The sequence below is a fragment of the Thermothielavioides terrestris genome, chromosome 1, assembly GCF_000226115.1.
Source record: "Thermothielavioides terrestris NRRL 8126 chromosome 1, complete sequence".
NCBI lineage: Eukaryota > Fungi > Ascomycota > Sordariomycetes > Sordariales > Chaetomiaceae > Thermothielavioides > Thermothielavioides terrestris.
Genome location: NC_016457.1, coordinates 7,307,632 through 7,334,051, shown reverse-complemented (window position 1 = coordinate 7,334,051; position 26,420 = coordinate 7,307,632). Strand labels below are relative to the sequence as shown.

General features: G+C 59.0%; 9 protein-coding genes across 9 annotated transcripts; 5 read left to right on the top strand and 4 right to left on the bottom strand.

Annotated features, from left to right (window-relative positions):
• Positions 1-634: 634 nt before the first annotated feature.
• Positions 635-2,238, bottom strand: THITE_2109869 (glycoside hydrolase family 5 protein). The gene has a single exon (XM_003650384.1). The coding sequence runs from the start codon at positions 2,222-2,224 to the stop codon at positions 722-724; it is 1,503 nt and encodes a 500-aa protein (XP_003650432.1). The 5' UTR covers positions 2,225-2,238; the 3' UTR covers positions 635-721.
• Positions 2,239-3,431: 1,193 nt separating this feature from the next.
• On the top strand, positions 3,432-5,121 carry THITE_2109867 (uncharacterized protein). The gene is made up of 2 exons (XM_003650383.1): positions 3,432-4,835; positions 4,887-5,121. The coding sequence occupies exons 1-2, from the start codon at positions 3,647-3,649 to the stop codon at positions 4,922-4,924; spliced, it is 1,227 nt and encodes a 408-aa protein (XP_003650431.1). The 5' UTR covers positions 3,432-3,646; the 3' UTR covers positions 4,925-5,121.
• Positions 5,122-5,380: 259 nt separating this feature from the next.
• Positions 5,381-6,750, top strand: THITE_2072333 (uncharacterized protein; the record flags this gene model as incomplete). Its single annotated transcript, XM_003650382.1, has 5 exons — positions 5,381-5,445; positions 5,529-5,533; positions 5,600-5,858; positions 5,921-6,058; positions 6,113-6,750. The coding sequence occupies 5 exons, from the start codon at positions 5,381-5,383 to the stop codon at positions 6,459-6,461; spliced, it is 816 nt and encodes a 271-aa protein (XP_003650430.1). The 3' UTR covers positions 6,462-6,750.
• Positions 6,751-7,215: 465 nt separating this feature from the next.
• On the top strand, positions 7,216-8,477 carry THITE_2153454 (uncharacterized protein). Its single transcript, XM_003650381.1, has 4 exons — positions 7,216-7,299; positions 7,384-7,556; positions 7,673-7,799; positions 7,883-8,477. The coding sequence occupies exons 2-4, from the start codon at positions 7,441-7,443 to the stop codon at positions 8,051-8,053; spliced, it is 414 nt and encodes a 137-aa protein (XP_003650429.1). The 5' UTR covers positions 7,216-7,299; positions 7,384-7,440; the 3' UTR covers positions 8,054-8,477.
• Positions 8,478-9,235: 758 nt separating this feature from the next.
• On the top strand, positions 9,236-10,432 carry THITE_2169599 (uncharacterized protein). The gene has a single exon (XM_003650380.1). The coding sequence runs from the start codon at positions 9,242-9,244 to the stop codon at positions 9,989-9,991; it is 750 nt and encodes a 249-aa protein (XP_003650428.1). The 5' UTR covers positions 9,236-9,241; the 3' UTR covers positions 9,992-10,432.
• A 1,045-nt stretch (positions 10,433-11,477) lies between these two features.
• THITE_2019398 (uncharacterized protein) lies at positions 11,478-11,941 on the bottom strand (the record flags this gene model as incomplete). The annotated part of the gene is made up of 2 exons (XM_003650379.1): positions 11,478-11,659; positions 11,767-11,941. Coding segments are annotated over 2 exons (357 nt in total), but the record flags the coding sequence as incomplete, so codon positions are not given.
• A 4,213-nt stretch (positions 11,942-16,154) lies between these two features.
• On the top strand, positions 16,155-18,568 carry THITE_2109856 (uncharacterized protein). The gene is made up of 4 exons (XM_003650378.1): positions 16,155-16,502; positions 16,797-17,364; positions 17,416-17,555; positions 17,610-18,568. The coding sequence occupies exons 2-4, from the start codon at positions 16,830-16,832 to the stop codon at positions 18,381-18,383; spliced, it is 1,449 nt and encodes a 482-aa protein (XP_003650426.1). The 5' UTR covers positions 16,155-16,502; positions 16,797-16,829; the 3' UTR covers positions 18,384-18,568.
• A 1,069-nt stretch (positions 18,569-19,637) lies between these two features.
• On the bottom strand, positions 19,638-21,885 carry THITE_2109854 (uncharacterized protein). Its single transcript, XM_003650377.1, has 5 exons — positions 21,740-21,885; positions 21,111-21,419; positions 20,084-21,049; positions 19,929-20,014; positions 19,638-19,847 (listed from the first exon to the last, which is right to left on the bottom strand). Exons 1-5 carry the CDS (start codon positions 21,741-21,743, stop codon positions 19,749-19,751), a joined length of 1,464 nt encoding a protein of 487 aa, XP_003650425.1. The 5' UTR covers positions 21,744-21,885; the 3' UTR covers positions 19,638-19,748.
• Positions 21,886-24,034: 2,149 nt separating this feature from the next.
• THITE_2109853 (uncharacterized protein) lies at positions 24,035-25,857 on the bottom strand. Its single transcript, XM_003650376.1, has one exon. The coding sequence runs from the start codon at positions 25,701-25,703 to the stop codon at positions 24,126-24,128; it is 1,578 nt and encodes a 525-aa protein (XP_003650424.1). The 5' UTR covers positions 25,704-25,857; the 3' UTR covers positions 24,035-24,125.
• Positions 25,858-26,420: the final 563 nt, after the last annotated feature.

Sequence of the window (26,420 nt, the reverse complement as noted above, 5' to 3'; positions counted from 1 at the left end):
TGAGTCTTTTGAGTATTCGACATCCCCGGTCCCATTCAGGCATAGCATCGAAAAGTTGTAAGTTGCGCTTGGTGCAGAAAAAACGACAAGGTGCCACTCTAATTGGAATCGGCGACCGGCCAAGAACAGCCGAGACCGGCGGACTGTTGGGCTTCACAGATAACTGGAGAATCGCAAAGATCAAGACCAACGGCATGGCGGCGATACACCTCCTGGACATGGAGCTTGAACCTCCGTCTATTTGCAGCCAAAAGATGCCTTCAACTCTCGCATCGCCCCCCAACATATCGACTGCTCGTTCTTCCAATCCCAGTCTACATGCAATAAGTGCCCTTCAGCCCGTCCTCTGGAGACTATCAACAACGTACATACATGCCACCGCCACCGCTCGGACTGACCGGAAGGAGACCCTAACTCCCAAAACGCCGAGCAAAGCCACTTATTATCCAAGAATGATGATCGGGGGGTGTGGGAGGGAAGGGGGGTTCCCATCTCTATATCTTCTAGTACGTCTCTGGTAAGTCCGAGAAGCTCGGAATTTGCGACAGGTCGCAATCAAAATCCCTCTCATACGCCTTGGCCGGCAGGACACCCGCCTCCAGCCCCTTCTTGTAGCTCCACTGCGGCCTGTCCAACCGAAAAAAGAAACAACCACACCAAGTCAGCGGAAGCCGTGGTCATCACGGGGAAAGAAACAGGAAGACAGAGAGCTAGGGTGTACTTACGCATCCTCCGTGTCCCACACCCAGTAAAACCAGCCCCAGCCCTTCTCGAAGCTCGACATCTGCGCCTCGGCGAACATCTTGAGGAACTGCTTGTACGGGGCGCTCCAGCTGCTGGCCGGCGCGTTGGCCAGCGCGCAGCTGCAGCTGCTGTTCATGGTCGGGCACCGGGGCGTGGTGGCGTCGACCGACGCGTCGCCCTGCACCAGCGTGCCCGTCCAGCGGTTGCCCCAGCCGACGTTGGTCAGGTACTGGGCGCAGTCGGTGTCGGCCTGCGACCACTCGGCCATCAGCGTGGGGCCGAAGCCCGTGGCCCGGTCCATGCTCTGCAGCGTCTGCTGGGTCCAGCCCTCGCACGCGTACCGCACCTTGGCCGAGTGGTTGAAGACGATCTGGTTGACGTTGAAGATGAGGTACTGGTGCACGTCCAGCGCCGCGTTGGAGAGGTCCTGCAGCTCGCCCTGCCAGTTGGCCAGCCCGCGGAAGCCGTCGCCGAAGACGACCACCGCGTCCGCCACGCCGTTCTTGCGCACCAGCCGGTACGCGCTCTCGGTCCACGCGAGCACGTCGTCGACCGGCAGGAAGGTCATCTTGGGCTCGTTGGCCAGCCCGTAGTGGCTGATGATGTTCTTGTACCGCGGCTGCGCGAAGAACTGCGACAGCCGGTCGTGGATCTCGAGCGACCGGTTCGCGTTGAGCGCGCCGTCCGTGCCGTTCAACCACCCGATGGGGCCCAGCCGCCCGCTGTGGTTCCACCCGTTCTGGCTGCCCGGCAGCCCGTGCAGGTCGAGGTTGACGCGCAGCCCGTAGCGCCGGCACCACTCGATGCCGCGGAGCAGGTAGCGCCACGACGTGCGGAAGAGGTACGGGTCCCCGTCGTACGTCTGGACCGCCCAGTACGAGAAGGGGATGCGAACGTGGTCGAGCCCGGCGTCCCTGATCTGCCGGAAGGTATCTTCGGTCACAAACGTTGCGTAGTGCTGTTCGAGCACGCTCTCGCACCGCGAGCCGAGGTACTTGCAGAGAGTGTATTCGTCGACAATGCCCAGGCGGGAGTCGTAGTTGAACAACGACGGCGTGATGAAGGGCTCGATCGAGAGCCACCCGCCTACGTTGACTCCCCGTGCCGGCCGCTTCGCGTAGTCTCCCCAGGCTTCGTTCAGCGCCGGAACATGGTCGTTGGCTTTTGCAGAGTCGTCCCAGGTTGAGTTGAGACCCATGATGGGCAAATCGCCCACGGTCGCCGTCGTGTATGTGAGGTTGAAGTCGGTCGTGTCTTTCCAGAGAAAAGGATTCAACCACGACGGCGCGTCCGGGGGGATGCTGCCTGCAGGTATCCCCGACAGGTTACTGTTGCCGCTACTGTTGTCGCCGTTGTCCTCATCCGAGCCGAGTTTGGGGACGACCACCGCAGCCACGATGATAATGATGATGAGCAGGACGGTGCAGACGCCGATGAGTATCCCTGCGGCTGTGAGCTGAGACCATTCCCATCTCCCCATCCAGCGCGGCACTCACATAGTTTCTTTTTCTGTTTGTACCACGGTATCTTCTTGCCGCGGTACAGGTCCTCCTTTTCCCTCGACACGCTGTCATCGCTTCCCCTCCAACCGCCTCTCAAGCCGGTCCACGGTTTTTCACCCACACCACCCCTCCCTTCTTCGACAACGGCACCGCTCACTACCCTATGGCCCTTCTTTTTCTTTGCTCTGTCGCGGTCCCGATGCCGCCGATCGTCATCCTCGCCTCTTTCCCTCGTGGGTGAGACGTCCACGACCTCGTAGCCTCTGCTCCTTTCCCTCTGCCTGTTCCGTTCCCTCTCCAGCTCACGTCGCCGCTCCCTTCTCAACTCCCGCTCTCTTTCCCTTTCCCGCTCCCGTTCCCTATCTCGCCGCTTGTCGCCGCCGGCCTGCTTCGCATTCTCCCAGTTCAGCCTCGCCAGCGCGGCCGCCGACAGCACCTGCGGCGAGCCGCCGGCGTCCTCCGAGGTCTGGTAGTCGCGAACCGGCGTGCCGCTGCTACTTTGACGGCGCTTCTTGCGCCGCTGCTGCTGGTATGCGTGCGCGTCTTCGGCTGCTGCCGAGGACCCCCGCCGGTGGCGGCGCTCGCGGTCGCCGCTGCGATGGTGTCGGTCATGGGACTGGGAGCGGGAGTGGCGGGCCGCGGAGGGGTCGCGCGGCATGTTCCCACTTCTATTTCGAGCCTTTTGGTGTATGTGGTGGGAGGGAAAGTGTAGCGTTTGGATGAGTTAGAAATGCATCGTGTATATCGCACACGGTAATTAGCCGGAATCACAGTGGTACAGATAGGGGAAAATTGAAGCTAAAGAGATGCTTGAAATGTCGCTGCGTCGGTGCCCTGCCACGTCATCTTACTGATTCGTTGCCTCGCGGCGTCGCAGCTTCTGCCTTGATCCTTCAAACCACTGTGTAAAGAGTGGGCGATTGTTGGCAGGGCAACCGTATCGGACAGGGGTCTTCGGCGCCAAGATGGCTGAGCAGACGTCATCGCGGTGGAAACTGGGAAACCCAGGAACTTTGCACTGACAAAGTTTAATTTGCAAATGCCGCCCATCAAAGATGTGTTCATCTGAATGTTGGAACTCTCCGTCTGAGAGGATAACCTACGGCGCATCTTTTTCGCTATCGTCTGGCATCTCACCCGGCAGGTCCCCTGTCGAATGATCATCGCCGGCAGCTTGCGGGCCAAATTGGGGGGTCCTGGCGGGGCCCCGCGAAATGGATCGCCAGGAAGAGGCTCGGCCCACAAAGCCGTCGCAAGCCGATGCGGCCGCCATCCCTCCTCCATCCCAGCTTCCATCTGCTGTCTTCCCCCTCAACATTTGCTTGTCTTGACAATGCATGTACGAAGTAGACGACTCTTGAAATAGAAACTACTCGGCTGCTCCCCGGACTCCTGGGACAATGAAGGGCTCATCAATTCGCACGCTGTCGCGGGCGTTGTTGGCTCGACGAGGACCCCTCGCCGCGGCGGCGTCGGCATCGGCTCCCGCCCTGCTTCCATCTCGGCGGCAATACTCGACACATCCTCCAAACGCGAAGCTGAACCTCCCAATCGACTACTCGACAACTCCTTTGCTATCGCACACGTCGCAGTCAGCATTGGGAAACGCCGAGCTGCCACCCGAAGTCCGGAATGGCACGACGAAGCGCATGAACCTCTTCCAGGCGATCAACGACGCGCTGTCGATCGCCCTGGCCGAAGACGAGTCCGTCCTCGTTTTCGGCGAGGATGTCGCCTTTGGCGGCGTCTTCCGCTGCACGGGCAAGCTGGCCGAGACATACGGAGGCGACCGCGTGTTCAACACGCCGCTTACCGAGCAGGGCATCATGGGCTTCGCTATTGGCGTCGCCGCCGAGGGGATGCGGCCCGTCGCCGAGATACAATTTGCCGACTACGTCTACCCGGCTTTCGACCAGCTGGTCAACGAGGCCGCCAAGTTCCGCTACCGCGACGGCTCCGGGGGCCGCAGCGCGGGCGGGCTGACGGTCAGGATGCCCTGCGGCGGCGTCGGCCACGGCGCGCTGTATCACTCGCAGTCGCCCGAGAGCCTGTTCACGCACATTCCTGGGTTGCGTGTCATCATGCCCAGGTCGCCGCTCCAGGCCAAGGGGTTGCTGTTGTCGGCCATCCGCAGTAACGATCCCTGCGTGTTCATGGAGCCCAAGATCCTGTATCGCGCGGCGGTTGAGCAGGTCCCAACAGCCGCCTACACGCTGCCGCTGTCCAAGGCCGAGGTGTTGAAGGAGGGGTCCGACGTCACCATCGTGTCGTATGGCCAGCCGCTGTACAAGTGCATGGCGGCGCTCAAGCAGGCCGAGCAGGACCTGGGCATTACGGTCGAACTGATCGACCTCAGGACCATCTACCCCTGGGACAAGGAGACCGTGTTCCGGAGCGTCCGAAAAACCGGTCGGTGTCTCGTCGTCCACGAGGCCATGATCAACGCTGGCGTCGGGGCCGAGGTAGCTGCTGCGATCCAAGAAGACCCCGCGACTTTTGTCAGGTTGGAGGCGCCGGTCGCCCGCGTTGCCGGCTGGAGCATACATACTCCGCTCATGTTCGAGACGTTCAACGCGCCGGATGTCGCAAGTAGGTCTCCCTGCCCATGCGACACGTCCGCTCCATGCTGACTTTGGCCAGGGATTTATGACAACATCAAGAAGGTGCTAGAGTACTGATTTGGACTTGGATCGATGTTGCGCTCAAAGAAGGATCGCATCGGAGCAGAGCAGGCGCGGCGTTGACAGGTGAAGTGGCGCATTTGTGTAATGTGGAACACCGAGCAAGTTATGTTGTGTGTGTTTCAACCTTGCAGGAGTTTAGCGGTAGCACAGTCGTGCAGTGTAGAAAGCCTGGCCGTGCAATGAAAAATATCGCGAGATTGGTTGGTTGAGGATGTTACGGAGAGCCAACCTGGCTGGATCAGACGAAGCAGATACCACAGTACCTTAGGTACCCCTGTCCGCCATAGTCTTGGCGCACCAGCTCGCATCCCACCAATGCCCCGCATCTTGGTTTCATCAACAGCTTGCTTGTCGGACCGCCCTGGCCGGAGCCTGTCGACGTTGACCGTCAGCTGCGCAACCTGGAAGAGCTGGGGAATCGTTTAAACTTGTTCGCGCCTTTTCTTTGCAATGTCGTCCCCCAAGGCAATTGTGTCCTCATTCGTGGAGGGCGCTCCGCCCGGAGAGGTAAGCTCGTCCTAGGCCCCAACTGAAGCGCAGTTCTCCAAACCAGTTCCAGCCAGCGTGGTGACTGTGCTAACGGGCTTCCTCCAGCTAGCGGATGTCCTCGCAGGCATGGATCCCACTCCACACCTATGTTGGAACCGTAACCTGACCGCTTGCCGGCAGACATCAAAGCGCTGACGATCTCAACCCCGAACCTGGTGGACGAGCTCGGTCCGGCCTTCAAGAAGTACAACGAGGAGCAGTTTACGACCGTCAAGCTCCCGGGCGGCAGCCAGCAGGTCATTGTCAGCTCGCACAACTCACTGGGCGGCGGCCGATACTACGACGTCGAGAGCTCGTGTAGCTTCGCGTTCGACCATGCCACGCAGAAAGCCAGCGCAACGGAAAGCCACGTGCTGGACGGCGCTCAGGCGGATCTAACGTGAGGGCTCGAGACTCGAGGCGGGGTTGCAACAACATGGGACTCACGCTTGCGTCTGCTAGAAAATCGATACTCAAGGGGCTCTCGGCGTACGTCAAAGAGCACTTCACGAATGCGGCCTACGGCGCCTACCCGATAGAGAACGACTCAAAGATCGCCATCATCATCGTCGCGAACAAATACAGCCCCAATAACTTCTGGTATGGCTCTCTGGCAGTTCGCCTGTTCCCTTGCCGTGCTGACCCCCGCCGCAGGAACGGGCGCTGGCGCTCACTCTACATCTTCGATCCCTCGTCGAACTCCCTCGAAGGATCCATCAAGGTTGACGTGCACTACTACGAGGACGGCAACGTGCGGCTCCTGACCAACAAGCCTCTGACCGCGTCCGTGCCATCCGCCACTGGCGCGGGCATCGCCCGGGAGATCTCCGCGGCCGAGAAGAAATACCAGGAGGAGCTGAACCGGAGCTTCACGAGCTTGAGCGAGGGCGCGTTCAAGGCGTTGAGGAGGCAGCTGCCTGTAACGAGGCAGAAGATCGAGTGGGACAAAGTCGCGAGCTACAGGCTGGGCCAGGATATTGGCGGCGGCGCGGCGAGGAGATAGGCAGCTACCACCCTCCTGCGGAGATCCTCAACTTGCTCAATCTGCTTCGCTGCGCCATGGGTTAACCAACCAAAGCGTGGGCATGTTTTGTGCAAGGAATTTATTCTCCAGATCCGAAGGACCCTGTCCACTTCTACCCGTGGTAGCTGACGTCTGGGGGTTCGAATGCCTACACTGCACTCATATCTGTCCTTGGATTGCTTGCGCAAGATTCCGTGCTGGACCTCGCCATTCAGACTTCGTTGCGAGCCCGAGATAAGATGGGGGCCAGTTATTCTCCGATAGGCGCATCCGATAATCCTGAATCGGGGCAGCACACCTCAGCCCTGCCATGAGGTGCGGGCCGGTGGACTCGGGATGGAACCTTCCCGGAAAATGGTCACCGCTCCATCGCGGAGAAGGGCCCAGTAAGAAGTGAACGATCACAGGCCAGAGGGCAAAGCATCCTTCGCGACTGCCAGCTGTCGCTCCACCCCGACGGCACCGCAGTCTCCGAATCGAACCACCGTCCCATTGGACGAATCAGGGCCCAGGTGGTATAATTTCGATTAGCCCTGATTGGCTGCTTCTGGGTTGGGGGACCTGCCAAGCGGGATTCCCGTCGGGGTCCGCCAGGCAGAGCTTCTCGGCCAGGGGTTTCTGGCGACCGTTGTCCAAGCACTGCCGCCTGCCCAGGTGCCTGTCCGGGCTGGGAGATCCTGTTCCCCATCACCGAGCCCGGGACTTCGATTCTTTTTTCCCGTCCGCCCCCCTTTCCTCCGACAACCGTCTCCAGCCTGCCCGTCGCCGTCCGGTCGCAACTGAACACTTTTGTCGTGCACAAGTCTCCGAATTTCTCGTACGGCTCCCAGCGCAATTGCCTCTTATCGCGGCGCCTGTTCCCAGCCGCTGCGTGAACCTTTCTAACAATACAGCTGTCCAGAAAAACGGTATCGGCCGATTTTCGAAGACGACAATTTCCCCGACAGAACCAGTCAAGATGGCCACCAAGGAGCTCACGTACCAGGACGTCGCCGAGCACAACACCAAGAAGGACCTTTACCTCGTCATCCACGACCAGATCTACGATGTGACCAAATTCGTGGACGAGCACCCGTAAGTGCCATTCCGCCCGACAGCATTTCCTCCGCATATCATCTTCCGAGGCAGCTGGCCCCCCCAATCTCGGCGATTCCCCTCATCGGCCGCTAACACCACCACCTTCTCAACAGCGGTGGCGAGGAGGTCCTTCTCGACGTTGCTGGCCAGGACGCCACCGAGGCCTTCGAGGATGTCGGCCACAGCGACGAGGCCCGCGAGACGCTGGCCAAGCTCAAGGTCGGCACGCTGAAGCGTAACGTAAGCAGCCCCTCCACGCAGTCATAATTACATGTGCATGTCAGCACACCTGCCGGCCGATCTGGTCGCTAACTGTGTAACAGCCCGGCGACCCAAAGCCCAAGACCCCCGCTCCCGGCGCGGTGCCTCCGGCCGCGAATTCCTCCTCGGCGGGCTTCGGCTTCGGCGTCTATGCCCTTGTCCTCATCGGCGGTGCGGTCGCGTACTTTGCCTACCAGTACCTGCAGCAACAGCAGGGTGCGCAGAGCGCCTAGCTTGCTTCCACGCGGTTGACGGTCACGGCGAACGCGCAAGATGTTTCTGACCAATGCGTGGGGTTCCGGGGCTCTGCTTGCGCTGCTGGCCTGCACCAGATGGAACCGGAGAAACCCACTAGCGCCTGCCTAGGTGCTCATCTCGTTCCCCTATGATGCACTTGGATGCGGTCCCAGGCGGCTCGTCCTTCGCAGCAGATGCCTGCCAGGAGTGGTGGCTACTTCTTTTGGTATTCAACAACTACAGATGGGATCGGTTTATGATGGGGGATATCTTGTATGCCAGAGGTTCATGCATTTCGGCGTCAGGAAGCAAGCAAGCAAGCAAGCGAACCAGGAGGCCCGCTGCTCCGCCATCTCTCGGGTGCAGCAGCAAGTGCCTGGCTGGAATTGTCGCATAACTTATAGACTTTTGTAATTCTGCAAGCCTGATGCGGCCAAGGTCACATGCGCTTCAAGCCCTTGGTCTTTTTTGTGCTCATGTTGACGCCATGTCTGCACCGTCCTTGTCAAGTGCGCCGTTGTTCGCGATGCGGCCATGCAGGCACTGTCCAGAATCTGCGTCGAAAAGACTTGAATATGGCAGATAACCTGCCGCATTGACTGCTTTGTGTTCTCCTTCCCAACTTAAGGGCTGTGAATTTCTGCATCTTCGCTATTCTCAAACCACCACAGCTTTTGGGAACTCGCAAACCGGAGCATCCATTGCTTGGACTGTAGATCCCGTTATTTTCATTCCTACTCCCACTGTCTGCAACTGTTTGCAGCCATAGGTATGCAATTATCCGGTACCCGATAACGATAACGAATCCCTGTATTGCCACTCCAATGGCGGCGACCCAATCGACCTCATTGCCCTTGAGCCAGCAACAAAGCGCTGCTCAACCTCGTTGGGAAGCGACTCAAGCTCCTCCGCAGCCTAACCCCGGAGCTTTTAAAGACTACCCGTCGCAGTCGGGGGCGCCATCTACTCAGCAGCAACCAGCGCAACTCGCCCAACAGCCCGCGCGGTCTCCTCGGCGATCCTCCCAACCCGACTCCGCCAAGCCTGTCCGCCCAGGAAAGAAGACCTACGCGTGGTTGAACATGTCGAACGCAACCAAGGCCGGCCTCGTGGCGGGGCGCACGCTCGCGCCTCCGTCGCCGTCCCCGTCAATCGGCTCGACAACCTCGGCGGCCGCCGGCACCATGACTCCGCGCAAGGACCGCGACACGCCCGGCAACATTGTCTACTCGCAGCCGGCGCTGACGGGCACGGGCGAGAGCATCATCTCGCAGATGGCCTACGCAGTGCGCTGGCTGCGCGAAAAGGGCGAGCCGCAAACGGGGCTCGACGTGCTCGGCTACCTGTCGGCGACGGGGCGGCCCGAGTCCGAGCAGGAGTTCTTCATCGAGCAGATGCGCCGCAACCCGCACATCCAGTGGATCCCCGACCCGGAGCTGAGCGAGCAGACCTGGCGGTCCGGCACCTACGTGCACCGCCCGACGATCCCGGAGGTCAAGGACAAGACGTCGCTGCTGGCGTACCTGCAGAAGAAGACAGACGCGAGCGGCGTCAGCGTCAAGGACCTGAAGGACGGCTGGCCCGACTGCGAGGCCGCCATCAACGAGCTCGAGGCCGAGCACAAGCTGCTGGTCGTGCGCGCCAAGAAGGACGGCGCCCCGCGCATGGTCTGGCTCGACGACCCCAGCCTGTTCCACGAGGTCGACCCGCAGCTCAAGCTCATGTGGGCCCGCGTCGAGGTGCCCAGCCCGGAGAACATCGTCGGCCGGCTGCTGGCCGCCCAGCAGAAGCCCGCGTCCGAGGACCCGCGGCTCAAGGCCGCCCAGGCGCCCAAGGTGGAGAAGAAGAAGAAGCGGGCGCAGCGCCGGACCGGCAAGTCGACGAACGTGCATATGGAGCATCTTCTGAAGGATTACAGCAGCTTGAGGCGTTAAGGGTGGGTGGAATCCTGCGTGCTTTATTTGGGACTGGTGGCGCCTAAGCAACACATGGTGGAAGGCGCTTTTCTCTTTTGTTTTTTCTATATCCTTTTTTCTCATCCATTCCCCTTGCATTGGGTTGGCGCTGGGAAGAATGGGCCGGTTCAGGGTTCTTATGAGTCATGTCATGGCGTGGGTCGGTATCAAATCCATCGGTTGTCTGCTTTTACTCTGGCTTGCGTGGCTGTCCTGGCACGGAAAAAGGCATTGCGATGTTTTAGAGGGAAATTGGGGGTTGCTTTTCGGGGGGCATTGGCGTTTGTTTCTGCGGCTGTTGAGAGGCTCTCCCTCACACGAGCCCGCGCTGAGATCACTTGTGGGAACGGAACCTGTGTCGATCGCGAGCAGGTAATCTGTGTGTACAATAACTGTCAGAAAATCAACCGATTGTTCGGCATCCGTCCAGCCTTGCGCCGTATTCAACATTCGAACTCCAACCTAGCCCCTCCTCACCTATTCACCCCATCGAACCCCCGAGGAAAATCCCCCTCATCCTCTTCCACACGTGCACCCCTCCTCATTCCCGCCCTGCCCCTCCCATCCTCCTCCTCCCCCTATCCCCTTCCACAAACCCATTCACTCCGTCCACCACCGCCCCAACCCGTCCGTGCCGCCCAGCCCCAGCACCACCACCGCCATCACCACCACCACCGCCAGCAGCAGCAGAAGAAGAAGCAGTAGTAGCAGCAGCAGCAGCCTGCACCACGGTCTCAAACAAGCCCAGCCAGACCCCCTCCCGCTGCATCCCGCCCACCTGCCACCGCCCCTGCACCACGTAGCTCGGCACCGCCGTCACGCCGATCTGCCGCGCCCGCGCCGACGACGCGTCCACGAGGCGGCCCGGGTCGAGACTGGCTTCGTCTTCTTCGTCTTTGTCTTCCTCTTTTATTTGCTCTTCCTTTTGCTCTTCGTTTCGCTCTTCGTTTTGCTCTTCGTTTTGCTCTTCGTCTTGCTCTTCGTTTTGCTCTTCGTTTTCCGAGGAGTCGTGGATGTCGTGGTTGTTGTCGTCGTCGTCGTCGTCGTCTTCGTCGTCGTCGAAGTGGCTGTTGTTGTTGTTGTTGTTGTGGTCGTTATCGTAGCTGCCATTCCGGTAGCCGTCGCGCTTGCCGTCCCCCATCGCCAGGTAGGCGTGCGCGGCCGCCTCGGTCGGCAGCAGGCCCAGCTCGACGGCGGCGCGCGCGAGGAAGGCGCGCGAAGAGAGGTCCTCCTGCCGGGTCAAGGCGGAGGCGAAGAGGTGGGTTACTGTGCGGTCTTGGTGGGTTTGCTGGTGGCGGAGGGGGGGTTGGGGCGCGGTCGCGGTTGGGGGGGCTGCTGAGGGGGTTGTTGTTGTTGTTGTTGTTGTGGCGGCGGCGGAGGAGGAGGAGGAGGAGGAGGTGGTGGTGGTGGTGGTGGTGGGTGTTGCTTCTGCGGGTGGCGATTCAGGGGAGGAAGAGGAGGCTCTCGCTTCGGCCTCGTCTCGCTCCATCGCCAGCAGGATCAGCTTGTGCGAGTCCCGCGTGTTGCCCGTCTTACCGCCCCACCGGAAGTCGATGCCGTACTCCGCTCCGAGTCGGGTGAAGCGCTCCAACATGGCGGGCGCATCCGGGCCGTAGATGGCGCGCAGAAGTTCCCCTTTGTCAAATGCTGGCGTGCAAGTCAGTTGAAGGCCCGAACCGGCCAGCCCTCGGGAGAGGAGGGGTAGTCTTGCGCCCACCAGAGGCCCAAGCCCGTTCTGTGAAGTGCTTGCATACCGGAGACCCTCGCATGGGGCCACAGCATATACGGCTTCCATGTCAACTTGAACTCGGCGTCGGGATGTTGTGCCGTGTAAGTGGCTATGGCGTTGTCGAGAGCCTTCTTGCCGATGTAGCACCATGGGCAGATGGTGTCTGAGTAGACGTCGATCTCGAACGTAAACTTGGTCATCTTGTGTAGGCGTCGCCTCGAGGTATAGTTAGAAAGGTGAAAGGGGTAGTTCCACTAGCGGACGCCCCCTCCTGTGTCCTTGACCTCTTCTTGTTGACTCTATTGCAGTTCTTTGCGCCCGGTAAGCGAATCGAGAGCGGACTTTGAACACGCACTAATGAGGCAAAAGATCCATGTCTTCCTCGCGTGGACCTCAGCTCCTCGAAGCGACAGCCGAGGTGTTAGTGAAGGGCGTTGAGAGCGGGATAAGCAGTCACATCTACATCAGGGCTAGGGACCCAAGCGAGAAAAAAAAAGGCACACGGCAACTCAAAACAGGCCAGCGAGCAGCTGCCGGGTCGTTGATCATTATGAACAAGCAGCCGTTGGAAACAGTAATACAGACAGGATGCAGTTCAGCCAACGGGCCAACCCGCCTCCCGCGTCTCCACCCCGAAGTGCAGAATTATAATCAGAGAATATTGGATTACTGATCCAAGCACATAGAGCTGGTGACCGCCGGCCGGGGGGATTTCGCGCCATCTGCAAGCTGAGTTGTCCAGCCGTAGATCGTGCCATATTCCCGTCGCTGCTGATCCTCGGCAACATGGTTACTGAAGCCCAAGATGATCGAGAGGGATGGTGGCCCATTCCCAGAGCGAGAGCAGGCATGAGAAGCAGCAAGTGGCGGACGCAGCGCCTCATTTGGAGACCAACCCGGTTGCTTTAGTCTTTTGTAGTGCGCAGCCGCGGTCTTCTTCCCGGAGGTGCCCACCCTGTCGCCGACTGCGGACGCATCTGGTCGGATGACCGCCGGGATGGCGAGATGTATTCCGTGGTGGAGTGCGGATGAGCCGGGACGATCGGAAATGGGTGACCGAAGCCGGGACAACAACATTCTTGCTGCTTGGCCATCTTCAGTTTCTGTAAAACGAAGTCCCGGATGATCCGGGGGGGATGCGACTCCCCTGACTGATCCTGGGCATGCATTCCCGCTTTCCGAACTGATGGCCATGGGCGTCCCGTCGAGCGGGGCCGCGGATGCCAAGCATGAGCCGTGCTCGCGCCGGCGCGTTCGGTCCCGGCAATTGTGCCGGAGACGGCCGACTGCAAGACCCGCGAGGCAATAGAATCGCCGCCGCGTGGTCTGACAAACAAGGCTGCGATTTTCTCAAACCATCAAACGATGTTGAGGCCTCGAAACCGAGCCTTGACCTCAGAAGCCCTCCAGGCCCGCACTTACACTACCAGGTACACTACTTTTCGCAGGGAACCAAGCCGAAGCAGCTGAGGCCGGAAATGTGGCCCGGAGACTGATCGGACCGTCGGGCCCCTGCGCCATGCAGGAGACGCCCACAAGGCCAGGCTTGCGAGCCGAGGATCCACCGATGCAGGCCAGGGGCGGGAGAAGCTTCGGCGAAGGATCGTGGAAGCTTTGATACACCCCACAACAGAGCTTTGCCTGCACGGCACCCCAGATCAGCTCGTGTTGTATACCTACAGACATATATAGTGCACCGCGCACCATGCCGTCGCCTATTTGTCTCTGGCGACTCAGCGAGGGCATACGAGAGATCTCGGACAGATGCATCAATTTCTACGCTGACGGTCTTGAGACTCCCGAGTCCTGCTCTTTTCGGACTTGCTGTTCTGGGGACCGCATTTGGGTGGGCGTGTCCATATCCCCAAAACGATTCTGATCAGGGGCCACGCCCCTGCTTGCCAGAACAAGGATGTGGAAGTCTTTCATGCACCGACCACATCTCGGCGACTCCATGCGCCCAACCAAAGCTGGCGAGCTTCGTGGATGCCGGTACCCTCGAAAATGAATGTCTCAATCTCAGCTGACTGTGCCAATCTCATTGTCCCCGTGCTTCCCATCCGAAGCCCCCAATCAAAAGAACCCGTCCCACGTTTCAGGTTTCGCCTGGTGGGTTGGTGCAAGCGCTGTTCGCAGGAGCTTTGGCCGCCGGCAGGACCAGCAGCGCACGGGCAGATATTCAGGGGCTTGCAGAGCCACTCACCACGCCCATCATGTGGGGGGTTGCAATGGAAGCATGAATCGAAGCCGTGGAAGGTTTGCTTCGCCCCGCTCTCCCGTCTCAAGATGGCTGTTTGGTGATCAGATCCGGACCATATCTGGCGCCTGCCCACTGGGAACCTCCAGTGAATGTTGTGTACACTACTACCTAGTGGAGAGTACGGCAGCGAGGTCGCAGAAAACTGAGTCAAGCAGACACCCGCCCGGACACTCACTCGCCCTCGATGGCTATAACCAACCACACACAGTGCTTGCTGTCTGGGTACTCCTCTCCACAGCCTCGACACTTACCTGGGATACGCCAGCATTACTTTAGAGATACCTCGCGACGGCCGCTCCTGCATGATTTAGATGTGCCCGAGCTCATGGAGTGCGGGTGGTGTTGTGTGCTGCGAGGGATGCTCGGCTGATTTGCACTTCGCTTCCATCGGCTGCGAGCGCTGGTGATTTTAGCCATGCGCAGCCAATTCCCCTTCCCCACGCAAGGTCGCCCTCAGGTCGAGCAATCTGATAAGTGTCAGGAGAAAAGCCAAATCCTTGTATGCCTACCATCTAACAGGAGGTTCTGCAGATTTTGGTTGGCTTGGATTGTCGTGATGGTCAAGAACATCGAAAAAAGCTTCCAGAGCTTGGATTAGGTTGACAGCTCTGAGCTTGGATTAGGTTGACAGCTCTGAGCTTGGATTAGGTTGACAGCTCTGAGCTCTGAGGCTTGTGGTCCCGTCTTGCCAGCACTCACGCAGAGATTTGGTGGGCCCGACTCCACACCGTGTTCACTGTAAGGCATGCTAACGTTAGAAAAATGCTGAGGGGGAACCTCCTTAGTAGAGAATAATTCCGCAACTTGGAGGTAGCCTCATGCACAGTTGCTATCAGACAGGGCACGCAGATAATGCCGGCAGGGGCCCACAATGGGTCTTGGGACCCTGGCTCGCCGTTCGTTTCAACCTGCACTGGACATAACGTTACCCTGCTGCTGCCCCGGTGCGGCTTTCCTCCCCAGGCTGGAAATCCTAGTCTGCACAAGGGTCCTGCCTCAACCTCCAGTGCCGAGCGATGTTATTTTCTTTCCTATAAACTTACTTCTTTGATCGCCCCCTTTGTCAGGGTTTGCAGCTCTGTTCTTGCATCAGCCCACCTCCATCGAAGCCCGAGCCGCGACGCGATCCATCCTTCTCGCGATCCGTCCTTCTCGCGACCTGCTCCGCATTGCCACCTGGTCGGGCGACAGTCGCGCCGCTCAACGAAGCGCAGAACGCATCGAAGTCGCCGAGTAAGCATAGCCCAAGAAATCCCTGATAGGATCTCGGTCCCAATCGGCTGCAAACACCCCCCAACCTGTCACCATGCCCGCTTCGCTTCCTGTCCGATCACCCTGAGGAAGGGGCAGGCTTGTCCTGTTGGTCGCGTTCGCGTCAGCTTTCGTGCCCTCCCTACGCTGCCCGTCTGTTTGCATACGCTTTGCCATTGCGCGTCCTCGGCGCGCATCGGCATCTTTCCAACACAAAGTTTGCCCGACGCAGTGTCGTCGGGGCAGAGCTGCCTCGAGGAATGGCGTCTGGCAACCAATATCGCGTTGTGTCCCTTTGCTTGTCACACAAGCCATCACACCTGCCTTCTCTTCGAGCATTGCAAACGAGATGTGTTCTTTATTACTGCATCGGGCCTTTCGGCTGATAACGGGGGAGCTAACGAGCACCGAGCGCCCTATAGATCTCCATTTCCCATCGGCGACTGAGACGCGACCCTCGTTCGGAACTTACGCCAACTTATGTCGAACGAGATTGTCGAATGAAGATTGGTGCTTGCTGAGCAAAACACGGTGCAAGACAAGCTGGATCTGTCAGAGCGAGCTGGCAGTGGTTGCGGAATTTGGGCGCAGTGCTTTGCGCACCGCTCCAGAGCAGGCATCCAACCGCCTGTTTCAGACAGAGGAAGCTGGAAAACTGGTCTTTGTTTGCTCGCGGTGTTCTGCGCACAAGTTGCCAGAGCGAGCTGATCGGTCACATCGGATCGGTCAATCTGGTTCTGCCCTTTGACCGCCCACGCTGCTGACGGCAGTGTCGTGAGCTGCAGCTGTCCTGTTCAGGACCCACTTGCGAGAAGGGTATCGGGATCCCATTGGCTCTGCCGTGGTCTCTGCTATTGGATCTTTCCCTTTCTTCTGTTTTCTTCCCACTGCAAACTCTGCAGTGTGCACCTTCCACCGCTGAATTGCAAAGCGTGGCCTCAGCCAGCCAGTTTTTGTGGCAGGAAGTCGCAAAAGGTGTGGCCAACAAGGTTGCGGCTTCTCCACAGTGGCTCGAGCCAGCGCAACGGTCGCCAACTTTTAAGCGATTGAATTGTGGTCAAGGCGCCTGCTTCTTTCATCATCCAGCACAGCACCCTTTCTGAACCGTGCACGAGTCATCAACAACACCACTCAACAACCGAGAATCGACTTACATACGGCTCTGGGTCTTTCAGTCGGTCTCTGTACTTCGCTGCGGCAACAGCGCCCGGCCTTGAGGTTTCAGCTTTGGACTTCATCCTCGTTCTCAGGTGAGAAAATTTCAGACTTACGTCAACCCCGCCTCATTTATCAACTTTCTCTCGGCTCCTTCTTTCTTTCATCATTACTCGTTAGTCGGTCATCAGCCATCGGCGATCCCCAGCTTTGGCGATCAGCTTGGCTATTGAAAGATTGTTCACAGCAAATGTGCTGCTGCGTGTTTGCACCTGATGGCCTGGAGCACGCGTGGCGCTTCTTTGCCTGTTCTTTGACGCGTCTTTGGCCGGCTGTTTCGAGTCGCTCACCGCTCGGTTTTGTGTTTTTGCTAACAGTCACCATTAAAGTGAACCATCCCTCCACCGACACGAAGACCCATAATGTCACAGTCGCCGTCATCAGGCGGTGCCATGGGCATCGGGAGCGTCCTTAATATCAAAGCCGAGTCAGGAATGCTGCAGCCACAACAGGGTCTCGCTCCTGAACAACAACAGCAACAGCAGCAACAGGAGCAACAACAGCAACAGCAGCAGCAGCCGCAACCGCAGCCGCAGCAGCAACAGCAACAACAGCAGCAGCAGCCATCGCGTCCAGCTCAAACGCACCAAATCCAAGGCGACCAGCCGGACGCTTCCCACGGCTCAGAACAGTCGAGATATTCTGGTCCGATGAACGCCTCTTACCCTTCCCCGACTGCCATGGCCGCAGCTCCCTTGCCGCCGGTGCCGAGTGCCAACATGGCACCTGCTCCGATGAACTCTGCAATGCTCCATCCTGATTTGCCCCCTGAACTCGTGGCCGGAATCCCGCCAGGGGGTTACGCGCCGGCTGAGGCACGCGCTCAACCGGCGAAGTCTTTCCCGTGTGGCACCTGCGGGAAACCATTCACGAGGCGGAGCGATCTTGCTCGGCATGGTGAGTCTAAGCCGGTGTCGTTACGTCGATCTCGTGCTGATTTTTCATCAGAGCGGATCCACAGCGGTATCCGACCACATGCCTGTGATTACCCTGGCTGTGACAAGCGGTTCATCCAACGTTCGGCGCTCACGGTCCATTCTCGTGTTCACACCGGCGAGAAGCCGCATCAGTGCGAGCGATGTGGCAAGGTAAGCAAGACTCAGGATTGCTAGTCTAATAAACTCGCTAACAGCCCTATGCAGCCCTTCAGTGATAGCAGCTCGTTGGCGCGACATCGTCGTATCCACTCCGGCAAGCGGCCGTACAAATGCCCTTACGAGGACTGTCAGAAGACCTTCACTCGTCGTACGACCTTGACTCGGCACCAAAACCACCACGTCGGTACGGTCGAAGATTCGGCCCGCGCGCGGGCCGAGGCATTGGCTCAAGGCGCTAGTGCCGCTGCGGCTGCTGCGGCTCGAAACAAGTCGCGGTCCTCAAGCGAGCAGGCATCGAATCACGAGTCTCCTCTGACCACGCCGTCCCCCGCCCAGGGCGCCATGTCGATGTCACCGAGCGCAGATCTGGCCAATATGAACAGCATGCAGTATCTGGCGAACAACTCGCTTCCCCCGCACCTTCGCGGCGATGTCCACGTTGGCAGTCCGTCGCCCACGGCATCCACGGGATACAACAACGGCATGCGCCCCACATCCCACCCCACCGGATACGCTCCGCCACAGACCATGGAGCCGAGCATCGAGCATCAGCAGGGCCCCGGCAGTGTGGCTGGGAGTCCCCATGTTGCCAGCGTCGGGTGGCCCTCTCCCGGCCCCGTGGGCTCTCCCACCCAGAGCCCCAATGGCAACGGATACACGTACCCAGATCCATCCGACGTTTACCAGAGCGGCACCCCGATTGCCCAAATGTTTTACAACAGCGCGCCGGCCACCCGCCGCCCTGGCAGCGCAGAGCCGGGCAATCCTGCCTACGACGCTAAGGGCCGTCAGGCTGAGCTCTGGACGAATGCGCAGTAAGCGGCTTTTACTCTGGGATGGAGATGGCCGTCGCGCCGATATTTGGAATGTCGTCCGACTACAGGTTGTCTCGGCCGCGAAGCCAGAGGCGTATTCCCTCTTCCCCGCTACCAAAGCGACCAAAGCGACCGACGACCGGCTATAGGTCGTCCGTGTGCCCATATCTCAGGGTCTCTATTCCTCTTCCAGCCGACCTCAGGCACCTAATATACCGGCAATGCCAAGGTGGTCAACACCACCCATCTGCTTGCGTGGACCAGGAAGCTTTCTTTCACCTGGCCCTGTTTGTTGTACGTATAATACACATGGTCTGGGCTGGCGCGGAGTTTCCACTTTACTTTCACTTTTTCTCTTCGTCGGACGACATGGGCATGTGTTGGGGTTGGGGTTCGTGGGCCTCGGGTGGCTGGTATCGGCGGACAAACAATAAATGAAACGGACTGGTGGCGCCACTGGCTTCTGTCTTTTTCCTCCTTTTCCCACCTAGTTATTTCCTACCTGTCTACCTACCTACCTAACCTACTTATGTGCCTCAGTACCATATATTCCCCCTACCCAACCATCCATCCATCCGACCGCCTGCTTGCTTGCTTTTGGTGTCTGAGTCTGCTATGGGATGGCCGGTTGTATCTGGGCAGGAATGAAAGGGGGCGGGAGTGAGATGGTAATCCGGATGGGCCTGATAGTTCAGAACTTGCTCGCATGCTTGCGCTCTGAGAGTGCCTCTTTGGGAAATGCATTCTCCTGTCGTGGACCCCGGTATTCTAGAGTTGCTTGTTTGAGGTATGCATTGGCGCACATGCTAGAATTCTCCGAATGCCTTCCCCTTGTTCGGCAGCGTGTGGTCAACAGAGTGCTCAGCTCATCGATTTTCCGGAGTCAAACCAATTTCGAGGAGTAGGGAGCATCCAATAAGACGCCTAAGTTAACCCAACAACGCAATGGCGATGATACTTAAACGGACTACCTACCCAGTGACTTGATCAACACCGTATCTGAGGTACGAGAATAACCTCCTGCTTGGCTAGGTACATACACACATTGACATATACTCCATTTTTGTCCAGCAAGGTATCCTATCGTACAGCGTGATCCAACCCTTCTTCGTAGACAACATCCAACGCTTCGCCTGCGGACTAGCATGCATGATTGCTTGCTTGCTTCATAGGCCGGGCCATACACCGTTCCGGCGGTACCCGGCTCAACCAGAACGTATTCACCCCGGACTTTCGGATATCAGGGTATTTGTACAGATATATTCAATCCAGATCGGGCCGTAGGAAGTTAGCCCGCTGGTAATGATGATGATGATGATGATGATGGCGGTAATGGTAGCGGGAATGGACATCGCGAATGGACGATGTGTCACTGCCAAGGAAGCGAAAGCGAAGAAGAAAGCTTGTGGAGGGCATCCGTCGGGCTAGCCAAGAAGGCGAGGGCGATGATCATGTAGAGGCCCAAGAGCTGCACGGCGGATGTTAGCTTGCTACGCTGGTTCTCACAAGGCATTCCCTGGCGGGATGGAGGGACAGGAACAGGAATTACCATTGCGCCCTCGAGGTAGTTGGACTTGCCGTCTTGGACGGTGTAGGTTACGACGAGGACAGACAGCGCGAATGCAATGGTTTGGACTGCATGCAGGCTTAGTCGTGCCGACGAACGGGGGGGAAGGGGGGGGGAGGCGAGAACAAGGGGCTTACACGTCTCGAAATGCAGCGTCATGGGCTGACCGATAGCCCAGCCGAGCATGACCAGCGCGGGCGTGACGAGCAGGGCGATCTGGATGCTCGAGCCGATAGCCACGCCCATCGCCAGATCCATCTTGTCTTTGATGGCCACCACGCAGGCCGTGACGTGCTCGGCGGCGTTGCCGACGATGGGGATCAGGATCAGGCCGATGAAGGACTTGCTGATCTTGCCCGTCGCGACCAACGCGTCGATGCTGTTCACCATGTGGTCGGCGCAAACCGAGATGATAAGGGTCACGGCCACCAGCACGAGGGCGGCTGCCCAGGGGCTCAGAAGGGGCTCGTGTTCCGCCTCGTTGCCGTCGGCCGAGGCGTTCTGCGTCTCGGGCTCAAACAACTGCTTATGCGTCCGCAGGGCGAAGACGAGGTAGAGGCAGTAAAGTGACAGCAGAACCAAGGCGGTGCCGCGCGATAGAATCAGAATGCTGGCCTCCTTGTTCTCTTGGTCGGCGCGGTCGAGGACGCCGTAGAGCGCGGCGGGGAGGATCATGGAGGCCGAGGCGAGGGCCATGAGCGAGCAGGTCGTCTGGGCGGTGCCCTGGGCGAAGCTCTGTTCTATGCCGTTGCCGTTGCGGTCGCGCATGTTGTTGATGCCGCCGAGGAAGAAGCACATGCCGAGAACGAGGAGCAGGTTGGACAGGATGGACCCCAGCATGGACGCCTGCACGACCTCGATCTCGCCGGCGCGCAGCGCGACGATGCTAACGATCAGCTCGACGGCGTTGCCGAAGGTCGCGTTCACCAGGCCGCCGAGCGTCTCGCCCAGGCGGGCTGCAATCTCCTCGGTGGCAAACGAGAGGACGGCAGCCAGCGGGATGATGGCGAAGAAGTTGAGGGTGAAAACCGAGGGGGCGCTCCATTCCTGCATGCCGGCGACGATGCCGAGCGGCACGAAGACTAGGAGGACATTGATCCAGGCTGCAAGAAGCACGACTTAGACCACACGCGTCTGCCGGTCTCGGGAGGGCGGGATACATACAGCTAAACAACGTAACCTTGGTCACGTTCCATGCCCGGGCCGGCCAGCGCACCAGGGGGTTCGCGTGGTGGATTCCGGGGCTGCTCTGGCGGTTGAAGAGGAGGTGGCGCCAGAAGCCAGGCTCGGGCCGCAGGGTGGAGTGGGTGTGGTGCTGGTGCACTAGAAGAGGTCTGCGCTCACCGTCGTCGTCCATGTCGTCGGGGTTGGCGACGTAGCCGCTGGCGCTGGTGCTACTGGTATTGCCGTTGGGCGGACTCGAGAGTTTCCCGGTTTCAATCCGGCGCAGGTGGTCGCGCGTCTTGACGTTGACTGTAGGACTAGTTAAGCGATTGCCGTTCAAGCTGTTGTTGCCCATGGCCGCTGTCCTCGCAGCGCGGGTCTAGAGAAAGCGCTGTCAATGGAGATGGCCGGCCCGACGACCGGAGCCGTTCATCTCGAGCAACTGAGTAGCGGACGGGGCGCGCGCTCGGCTGCACCGACGAGTTCGCTAGATGGAAGGGGCGGCGGCGCTCAATGGGCAGGGGACCAACCCTGCTAGGAGGGGGGAGGTGACAAGATGTGGGAGGCGACTTCAGGGCTTCGGGGGGCGTCGATTGACAGGGAAGGAAGGGCCAAGGCAGCCTACTTACACATGGCGACCACACAAGTCGCTTTGCTTTATTATGGTAGCTCGCAGTACTTCGCCCGCCGGTCTGGGAAGTGTGGAGAGTAAATAGAGTTACCGAGATAGGGACTAAGCGTAATGGAACGTCTTTCAACTGCCACTTGGTGGCAGCGACTGCAAGGACCAACTGCGGGATGCGGAGCGCGATTGACTGCAGATGCTAGTGCCGTTACAGGGGACGGGCAAGCAAGCGTGTGGGGTTTCCAGATCCGGATGCTAGGATCCTACGCTAGTGTTACCTGGTGTAGTGTACTGTGAAATGGACACAGTATCCGTCGAGTACAGACGGAATAGTTGTAGCCGCCGAGTCAAGAACCACCCAACCACTCCAAACATCAATCTGCTCGGGCGTATTCAGCAATTGCGGGACACGCGTTATTTCTCCGCAAAAACAGACCCCGGGATTAGCAATGCACATCTGATATCACACCCACCGCGTCAGCAGTCGGCACGATGCTTCCCCTTGATCTTGCCCAGACCAGCCCGGTCTCAAGCCTTCGAATCGGATCAGCAGGGTGAAGTGCCCAATGCCCACGCCAATGCCAATGCCAAGGGTGGCAGTGAACCTCTGCAGGTCGCTTTCGTCTTCTTCCACGGAGCGAACGGCGCGCTATCCGTCTTGCTGTTGGAGTTCCGACTCTTCTCGTCGGCAGGGTTAGCTAAACTGCGCTTTTTTGTCCGTGCCGTAATCCCTCGCTGCCGAAGGAATGCAGTTGCCCGCGTTGGTCCCAGTTGAAACATCGACACTTCACTTCCACAGTAAGTTGCCAAACAGGGACCAAACAGACCGGGTGTTTGCCCTGCTTCTGCTGTCTGCCTTGGTTATACTGACACTTTCCCTTTTCCAATGTACACAATTAACTTAGGTTCAGATCCGTACACAGTACATGTTACGGAGTGCATTCAGCTTATGGTGTACTAGTTTAGCTCTGAGAAGTCTCCGTGCGGAGAACCATGTTTTACACTAGCTCTCCACTACACTACGGATTACATACCGACCCCATTAAAATTACAACCCAGATCCATTAGTCTTACAGCCCACCAGGGGCGGCCCATGCGTCTCCTCCCAGAATTCTGCAGCGCATACCACTCCACGAGCACTGCCTACCTTGACCGCCTACCCTACCAAGTGCAGGCCCGCTGTGCAGGTCACGTGCCCTTGGCTAATCGATAAGCGCCTCCCTACCTCAGTACCTGAAGTTAACGCCTCGAAGAGATTTCTATCCTCTATGCAAATTCGTCACTGTGCTGCATAGTATACTTTGCACCCGCCTTGGCAAGTGCCATCTCCGTTAAGTAGCCATAGAATACTGGGTTCTTTCAGCAGTTTCAATGGCGATCATTGTGGCGAGGCTGGATGGTGACGCTCACTGCAAGATTTGGTGGGGAACGCACAGGCCACACCTGGTGGATTGTAAGACTAATGGATCTGGATTGTAATTTTAATGGGGTCGATTACATACTGTGTAACGATCGATAAGTCTCCGCATCTGGAACATTGTGGGACCGCTGCGTCATCGTCCCTGTTCGTTTCGACGATCCCAAGTCCCAATGAGCACACAGCGAGCGGGGGAGCGCACGTAAGGTGCAGATGGCATATGCATCTCTGGACTTCCAATGAGTAAGACCAGGCGCGAGAATCTTGCCAATCGCAATTTGATGTCGGGGAATTTGCATCACGAGGCTTTCTGGCACTCAGCTTCTTATCGCAGGCGGCCCGGCACGGAGGGGAGGAGGGAGGCCTCCCAAACATGCCAAGACCTGCAAGAAGCTAAGACGCAAGTTAGGGCGGCTGCTGCACGCAAGGTGTGAGTGGACCGGGGCGGGGCCGCGCCAAGATGCCGGGTTGCGCGTTTGGTCGTTTGCCGGAGTGGGGCACTGGGCGAGAGATGGACCGTCAGGGACGGTTTACAACACGGAAATGTGCAGTGTCACGAAAACGCCGAGTATTACAATAGTCGTATGGCGTGCCCACGGAAGTGTGCTTGGCAGACAAGCATTTCGGTGGTGAGGCACGTGGGGAAGGCCGATATCTGATTGAGTGGCACGGCGACCAGTTCACAGCACCAAGGCTGACAGCAAGGCACAGAGAGTCCGTCAAACGCGTGACCATGACCATTACATGCTGCTCAGGAGGAATGACCTGTCTAACTGCTGCCCTGAACGCCATGCTCGCTATGCGTGCCCATACAGAAACGCCTGACACAGAGGCAAACCCAGCCTCAAGCAACCCGAACCCATCGATGACCGGCGAACGCCACCCTCCGTCCTTGTCCCCTTCCCTGTCAATGACCCGCCCTGTCCCCCGTTTCACGTTCAGGTCAACATTTTCTTGTAGTAGGACCGCACCCCTAGATACAACCAAACCGGCGGCCCTTGTCCAGCTCCTTCTCCACGTCCATCGGGCCCCTGGCCGCCATCTTCAGCAGGCGGTGCTTGCGGTCGAGGTGGTCGAAGAAGGCGCCGCGGCCCTCGAACCAGCGCACGCCCCGGTCCTGCTCCTCCAGCGCCTCCGCGCGGCCGTCGCCCTTGCACTCGTCGTGGAAGCAGACGTACCGCACGCCCAGCGCGAACGTCTCCCACCGCGTCGTGGCCGCCCGCGCCCGCCGTCGCTCCACCAGCATGGTCGCGTACCGCGTGATCTCGGCCTGCTGCGCGGGCGCTGCCAGCCACGCGTCCGTGGCCTGCTCGATCTCGCGCAGGAAGTACTTCTTGCGCCACCCGAGTTTGATGTCGGGCACCTCGAAGCGGTGGTAGTGCTTGTAGGAGCGGCCCTCTTCCTTGCTGATGGCCTGCCTGTCCGCCGCTGAAGCCGCAGTCGCGGTGTTGATGCCGCGCAGTTTCTCGTAGAACCAGGCGTGGTGCTCATCCGTGCCGAGACTCAGGAGCAGGTCGATGGCCGGCTCGCTCTCGTCGAGGAGCGAGCTGATCTCCTTGAGGACCTCGAGGGTCGGGTCGCGGATCTGCTTGCTGCCGTCGACGAACTGGCCCGAGCCCAGCTTGAAGGGCTTGAAGTAGTAGCGGGAGGGCGTCGTGATGGCTTTGGCGACCTCGGGGATCGAGATGAGCTGCCCCGAGTTGCTGTTCTCGTCTTCGGCGTACGTGCAGAACGCGTAGGGCCGGCGCGCGCGCTTGGGCTCGACCTCGGTGCACCAGGCGAGGGTCTGGCATTGGTAGACGTCCTTGCGGAACTCGCTGGAGGCGGCTGAGACCTGGGACGAGGCGGGAGATAGGGAAGGCACCGTGGATGTGCCGGTGAGGGTCCGGCCGGTCGCTGTCACGGTGAATTTGGCAAACGTGTCGAAGAAGGAGCGGGTGCGCTTCGTAGGCCAGGTGCTCCGCCGGTACAGGAGCGGGAACTCGATAGATGACACGACCGAGGCATTGTCGGCCAGCGGAATGGCCTTGTTCTGTCGGTGGAATTCATCGATGCAATCATCAACGCTCATCCCCAGCATGCCCAACATGATCGCAACCAAACCGCCGACGCTGGTGCCCGCGATATAGTCGAAGTAGTGGCAGGGCAGGTACTGGCCGTCCTTGAACACATCATCGGGAATCTCGTGGCGAGGGATCTGGGTGGTATGCGTGCTGGCCGAGGCGCGCGGCTCGAGCGACTGTTCAATGCGGGCGATCTCGCGCATCAAGGCTCGCAGAACGATGAGTGACGAGTATCCCCTGATGCCGCCGCCGTCGAGCGTCAGGATGAGCCTCTTCGCCCAAGGCGTCGACGTCACCTTCAAACCGGGCGGGGTCCCTGCGGACGCGGGACGCGGGCTCGTCGCATCGGAGGTGGTGGAGTCTTTCGGAGTGACGATGGAGACGCGGGTCGCTACCCGCTTCGGCTTCGGCCTGGATGAGCGGAGAGCGGAGACCGGCGCTGGAGCTTGAGGCCGGGGCTCTCCCGGAGGGCGTGCGACTTCTGTCATTTCGCCTGTTGAATGCGAAGGCTCAGAAATGACTGGTTGCCAGTGGCAAGTGAGAATTCAAGGGAACCCGGCGAGAGAAAATCGCCCGCTGCTGAAAACCCTCAGGTAAAATCAAGAAATCGAAGAATCGTGTCAGGTGAGGGAGCCCGCAGCCCTGCTCACGTTATTGAAATGACGTTAGCCGCTGCTTTGGTGCTGCTGCGCTTGAGCCCCTGCGAAAATCAGGCACTCTCGGCAGCTGACTGGCTGCCGAGCCAGCCTTGCTTCAGCCACCTTTTTAGTGGGCGCGTCCCTGAGCTGGCCTGGACTCCAACAATGGACGGGCTGGAATCCTGGAACCTTCCACTCACTTTTGAAGTTGTATTGTCAGCTGCGCCCATTGCACAATGCCAGGGCACGCCAGAAGTCTCAACACGACTGCCCCGATGTGCATGTGAGATTGTGGAAATGGCTAGTACACTAGAGGTAGGACATTCACGTTAACTATTCTGCTTGGACACCAGCGACCTGCAACTTCCAACCCTTATGTACTCCGTACCAGTTATAGTGACTGCATGTCAACCAATGCCTCAAATCTCCCACCCCACCGTGACTCACAGCACCTGCACTGCCTTGGCTCAAGAAATACTACGGATGGCCTCCTGCGCACGGAAGAATAAAACACCTCGGCCGCGCTACTGCAGGACTCCAAACTGTCGGGCCAAGGCAGCCGCTTCT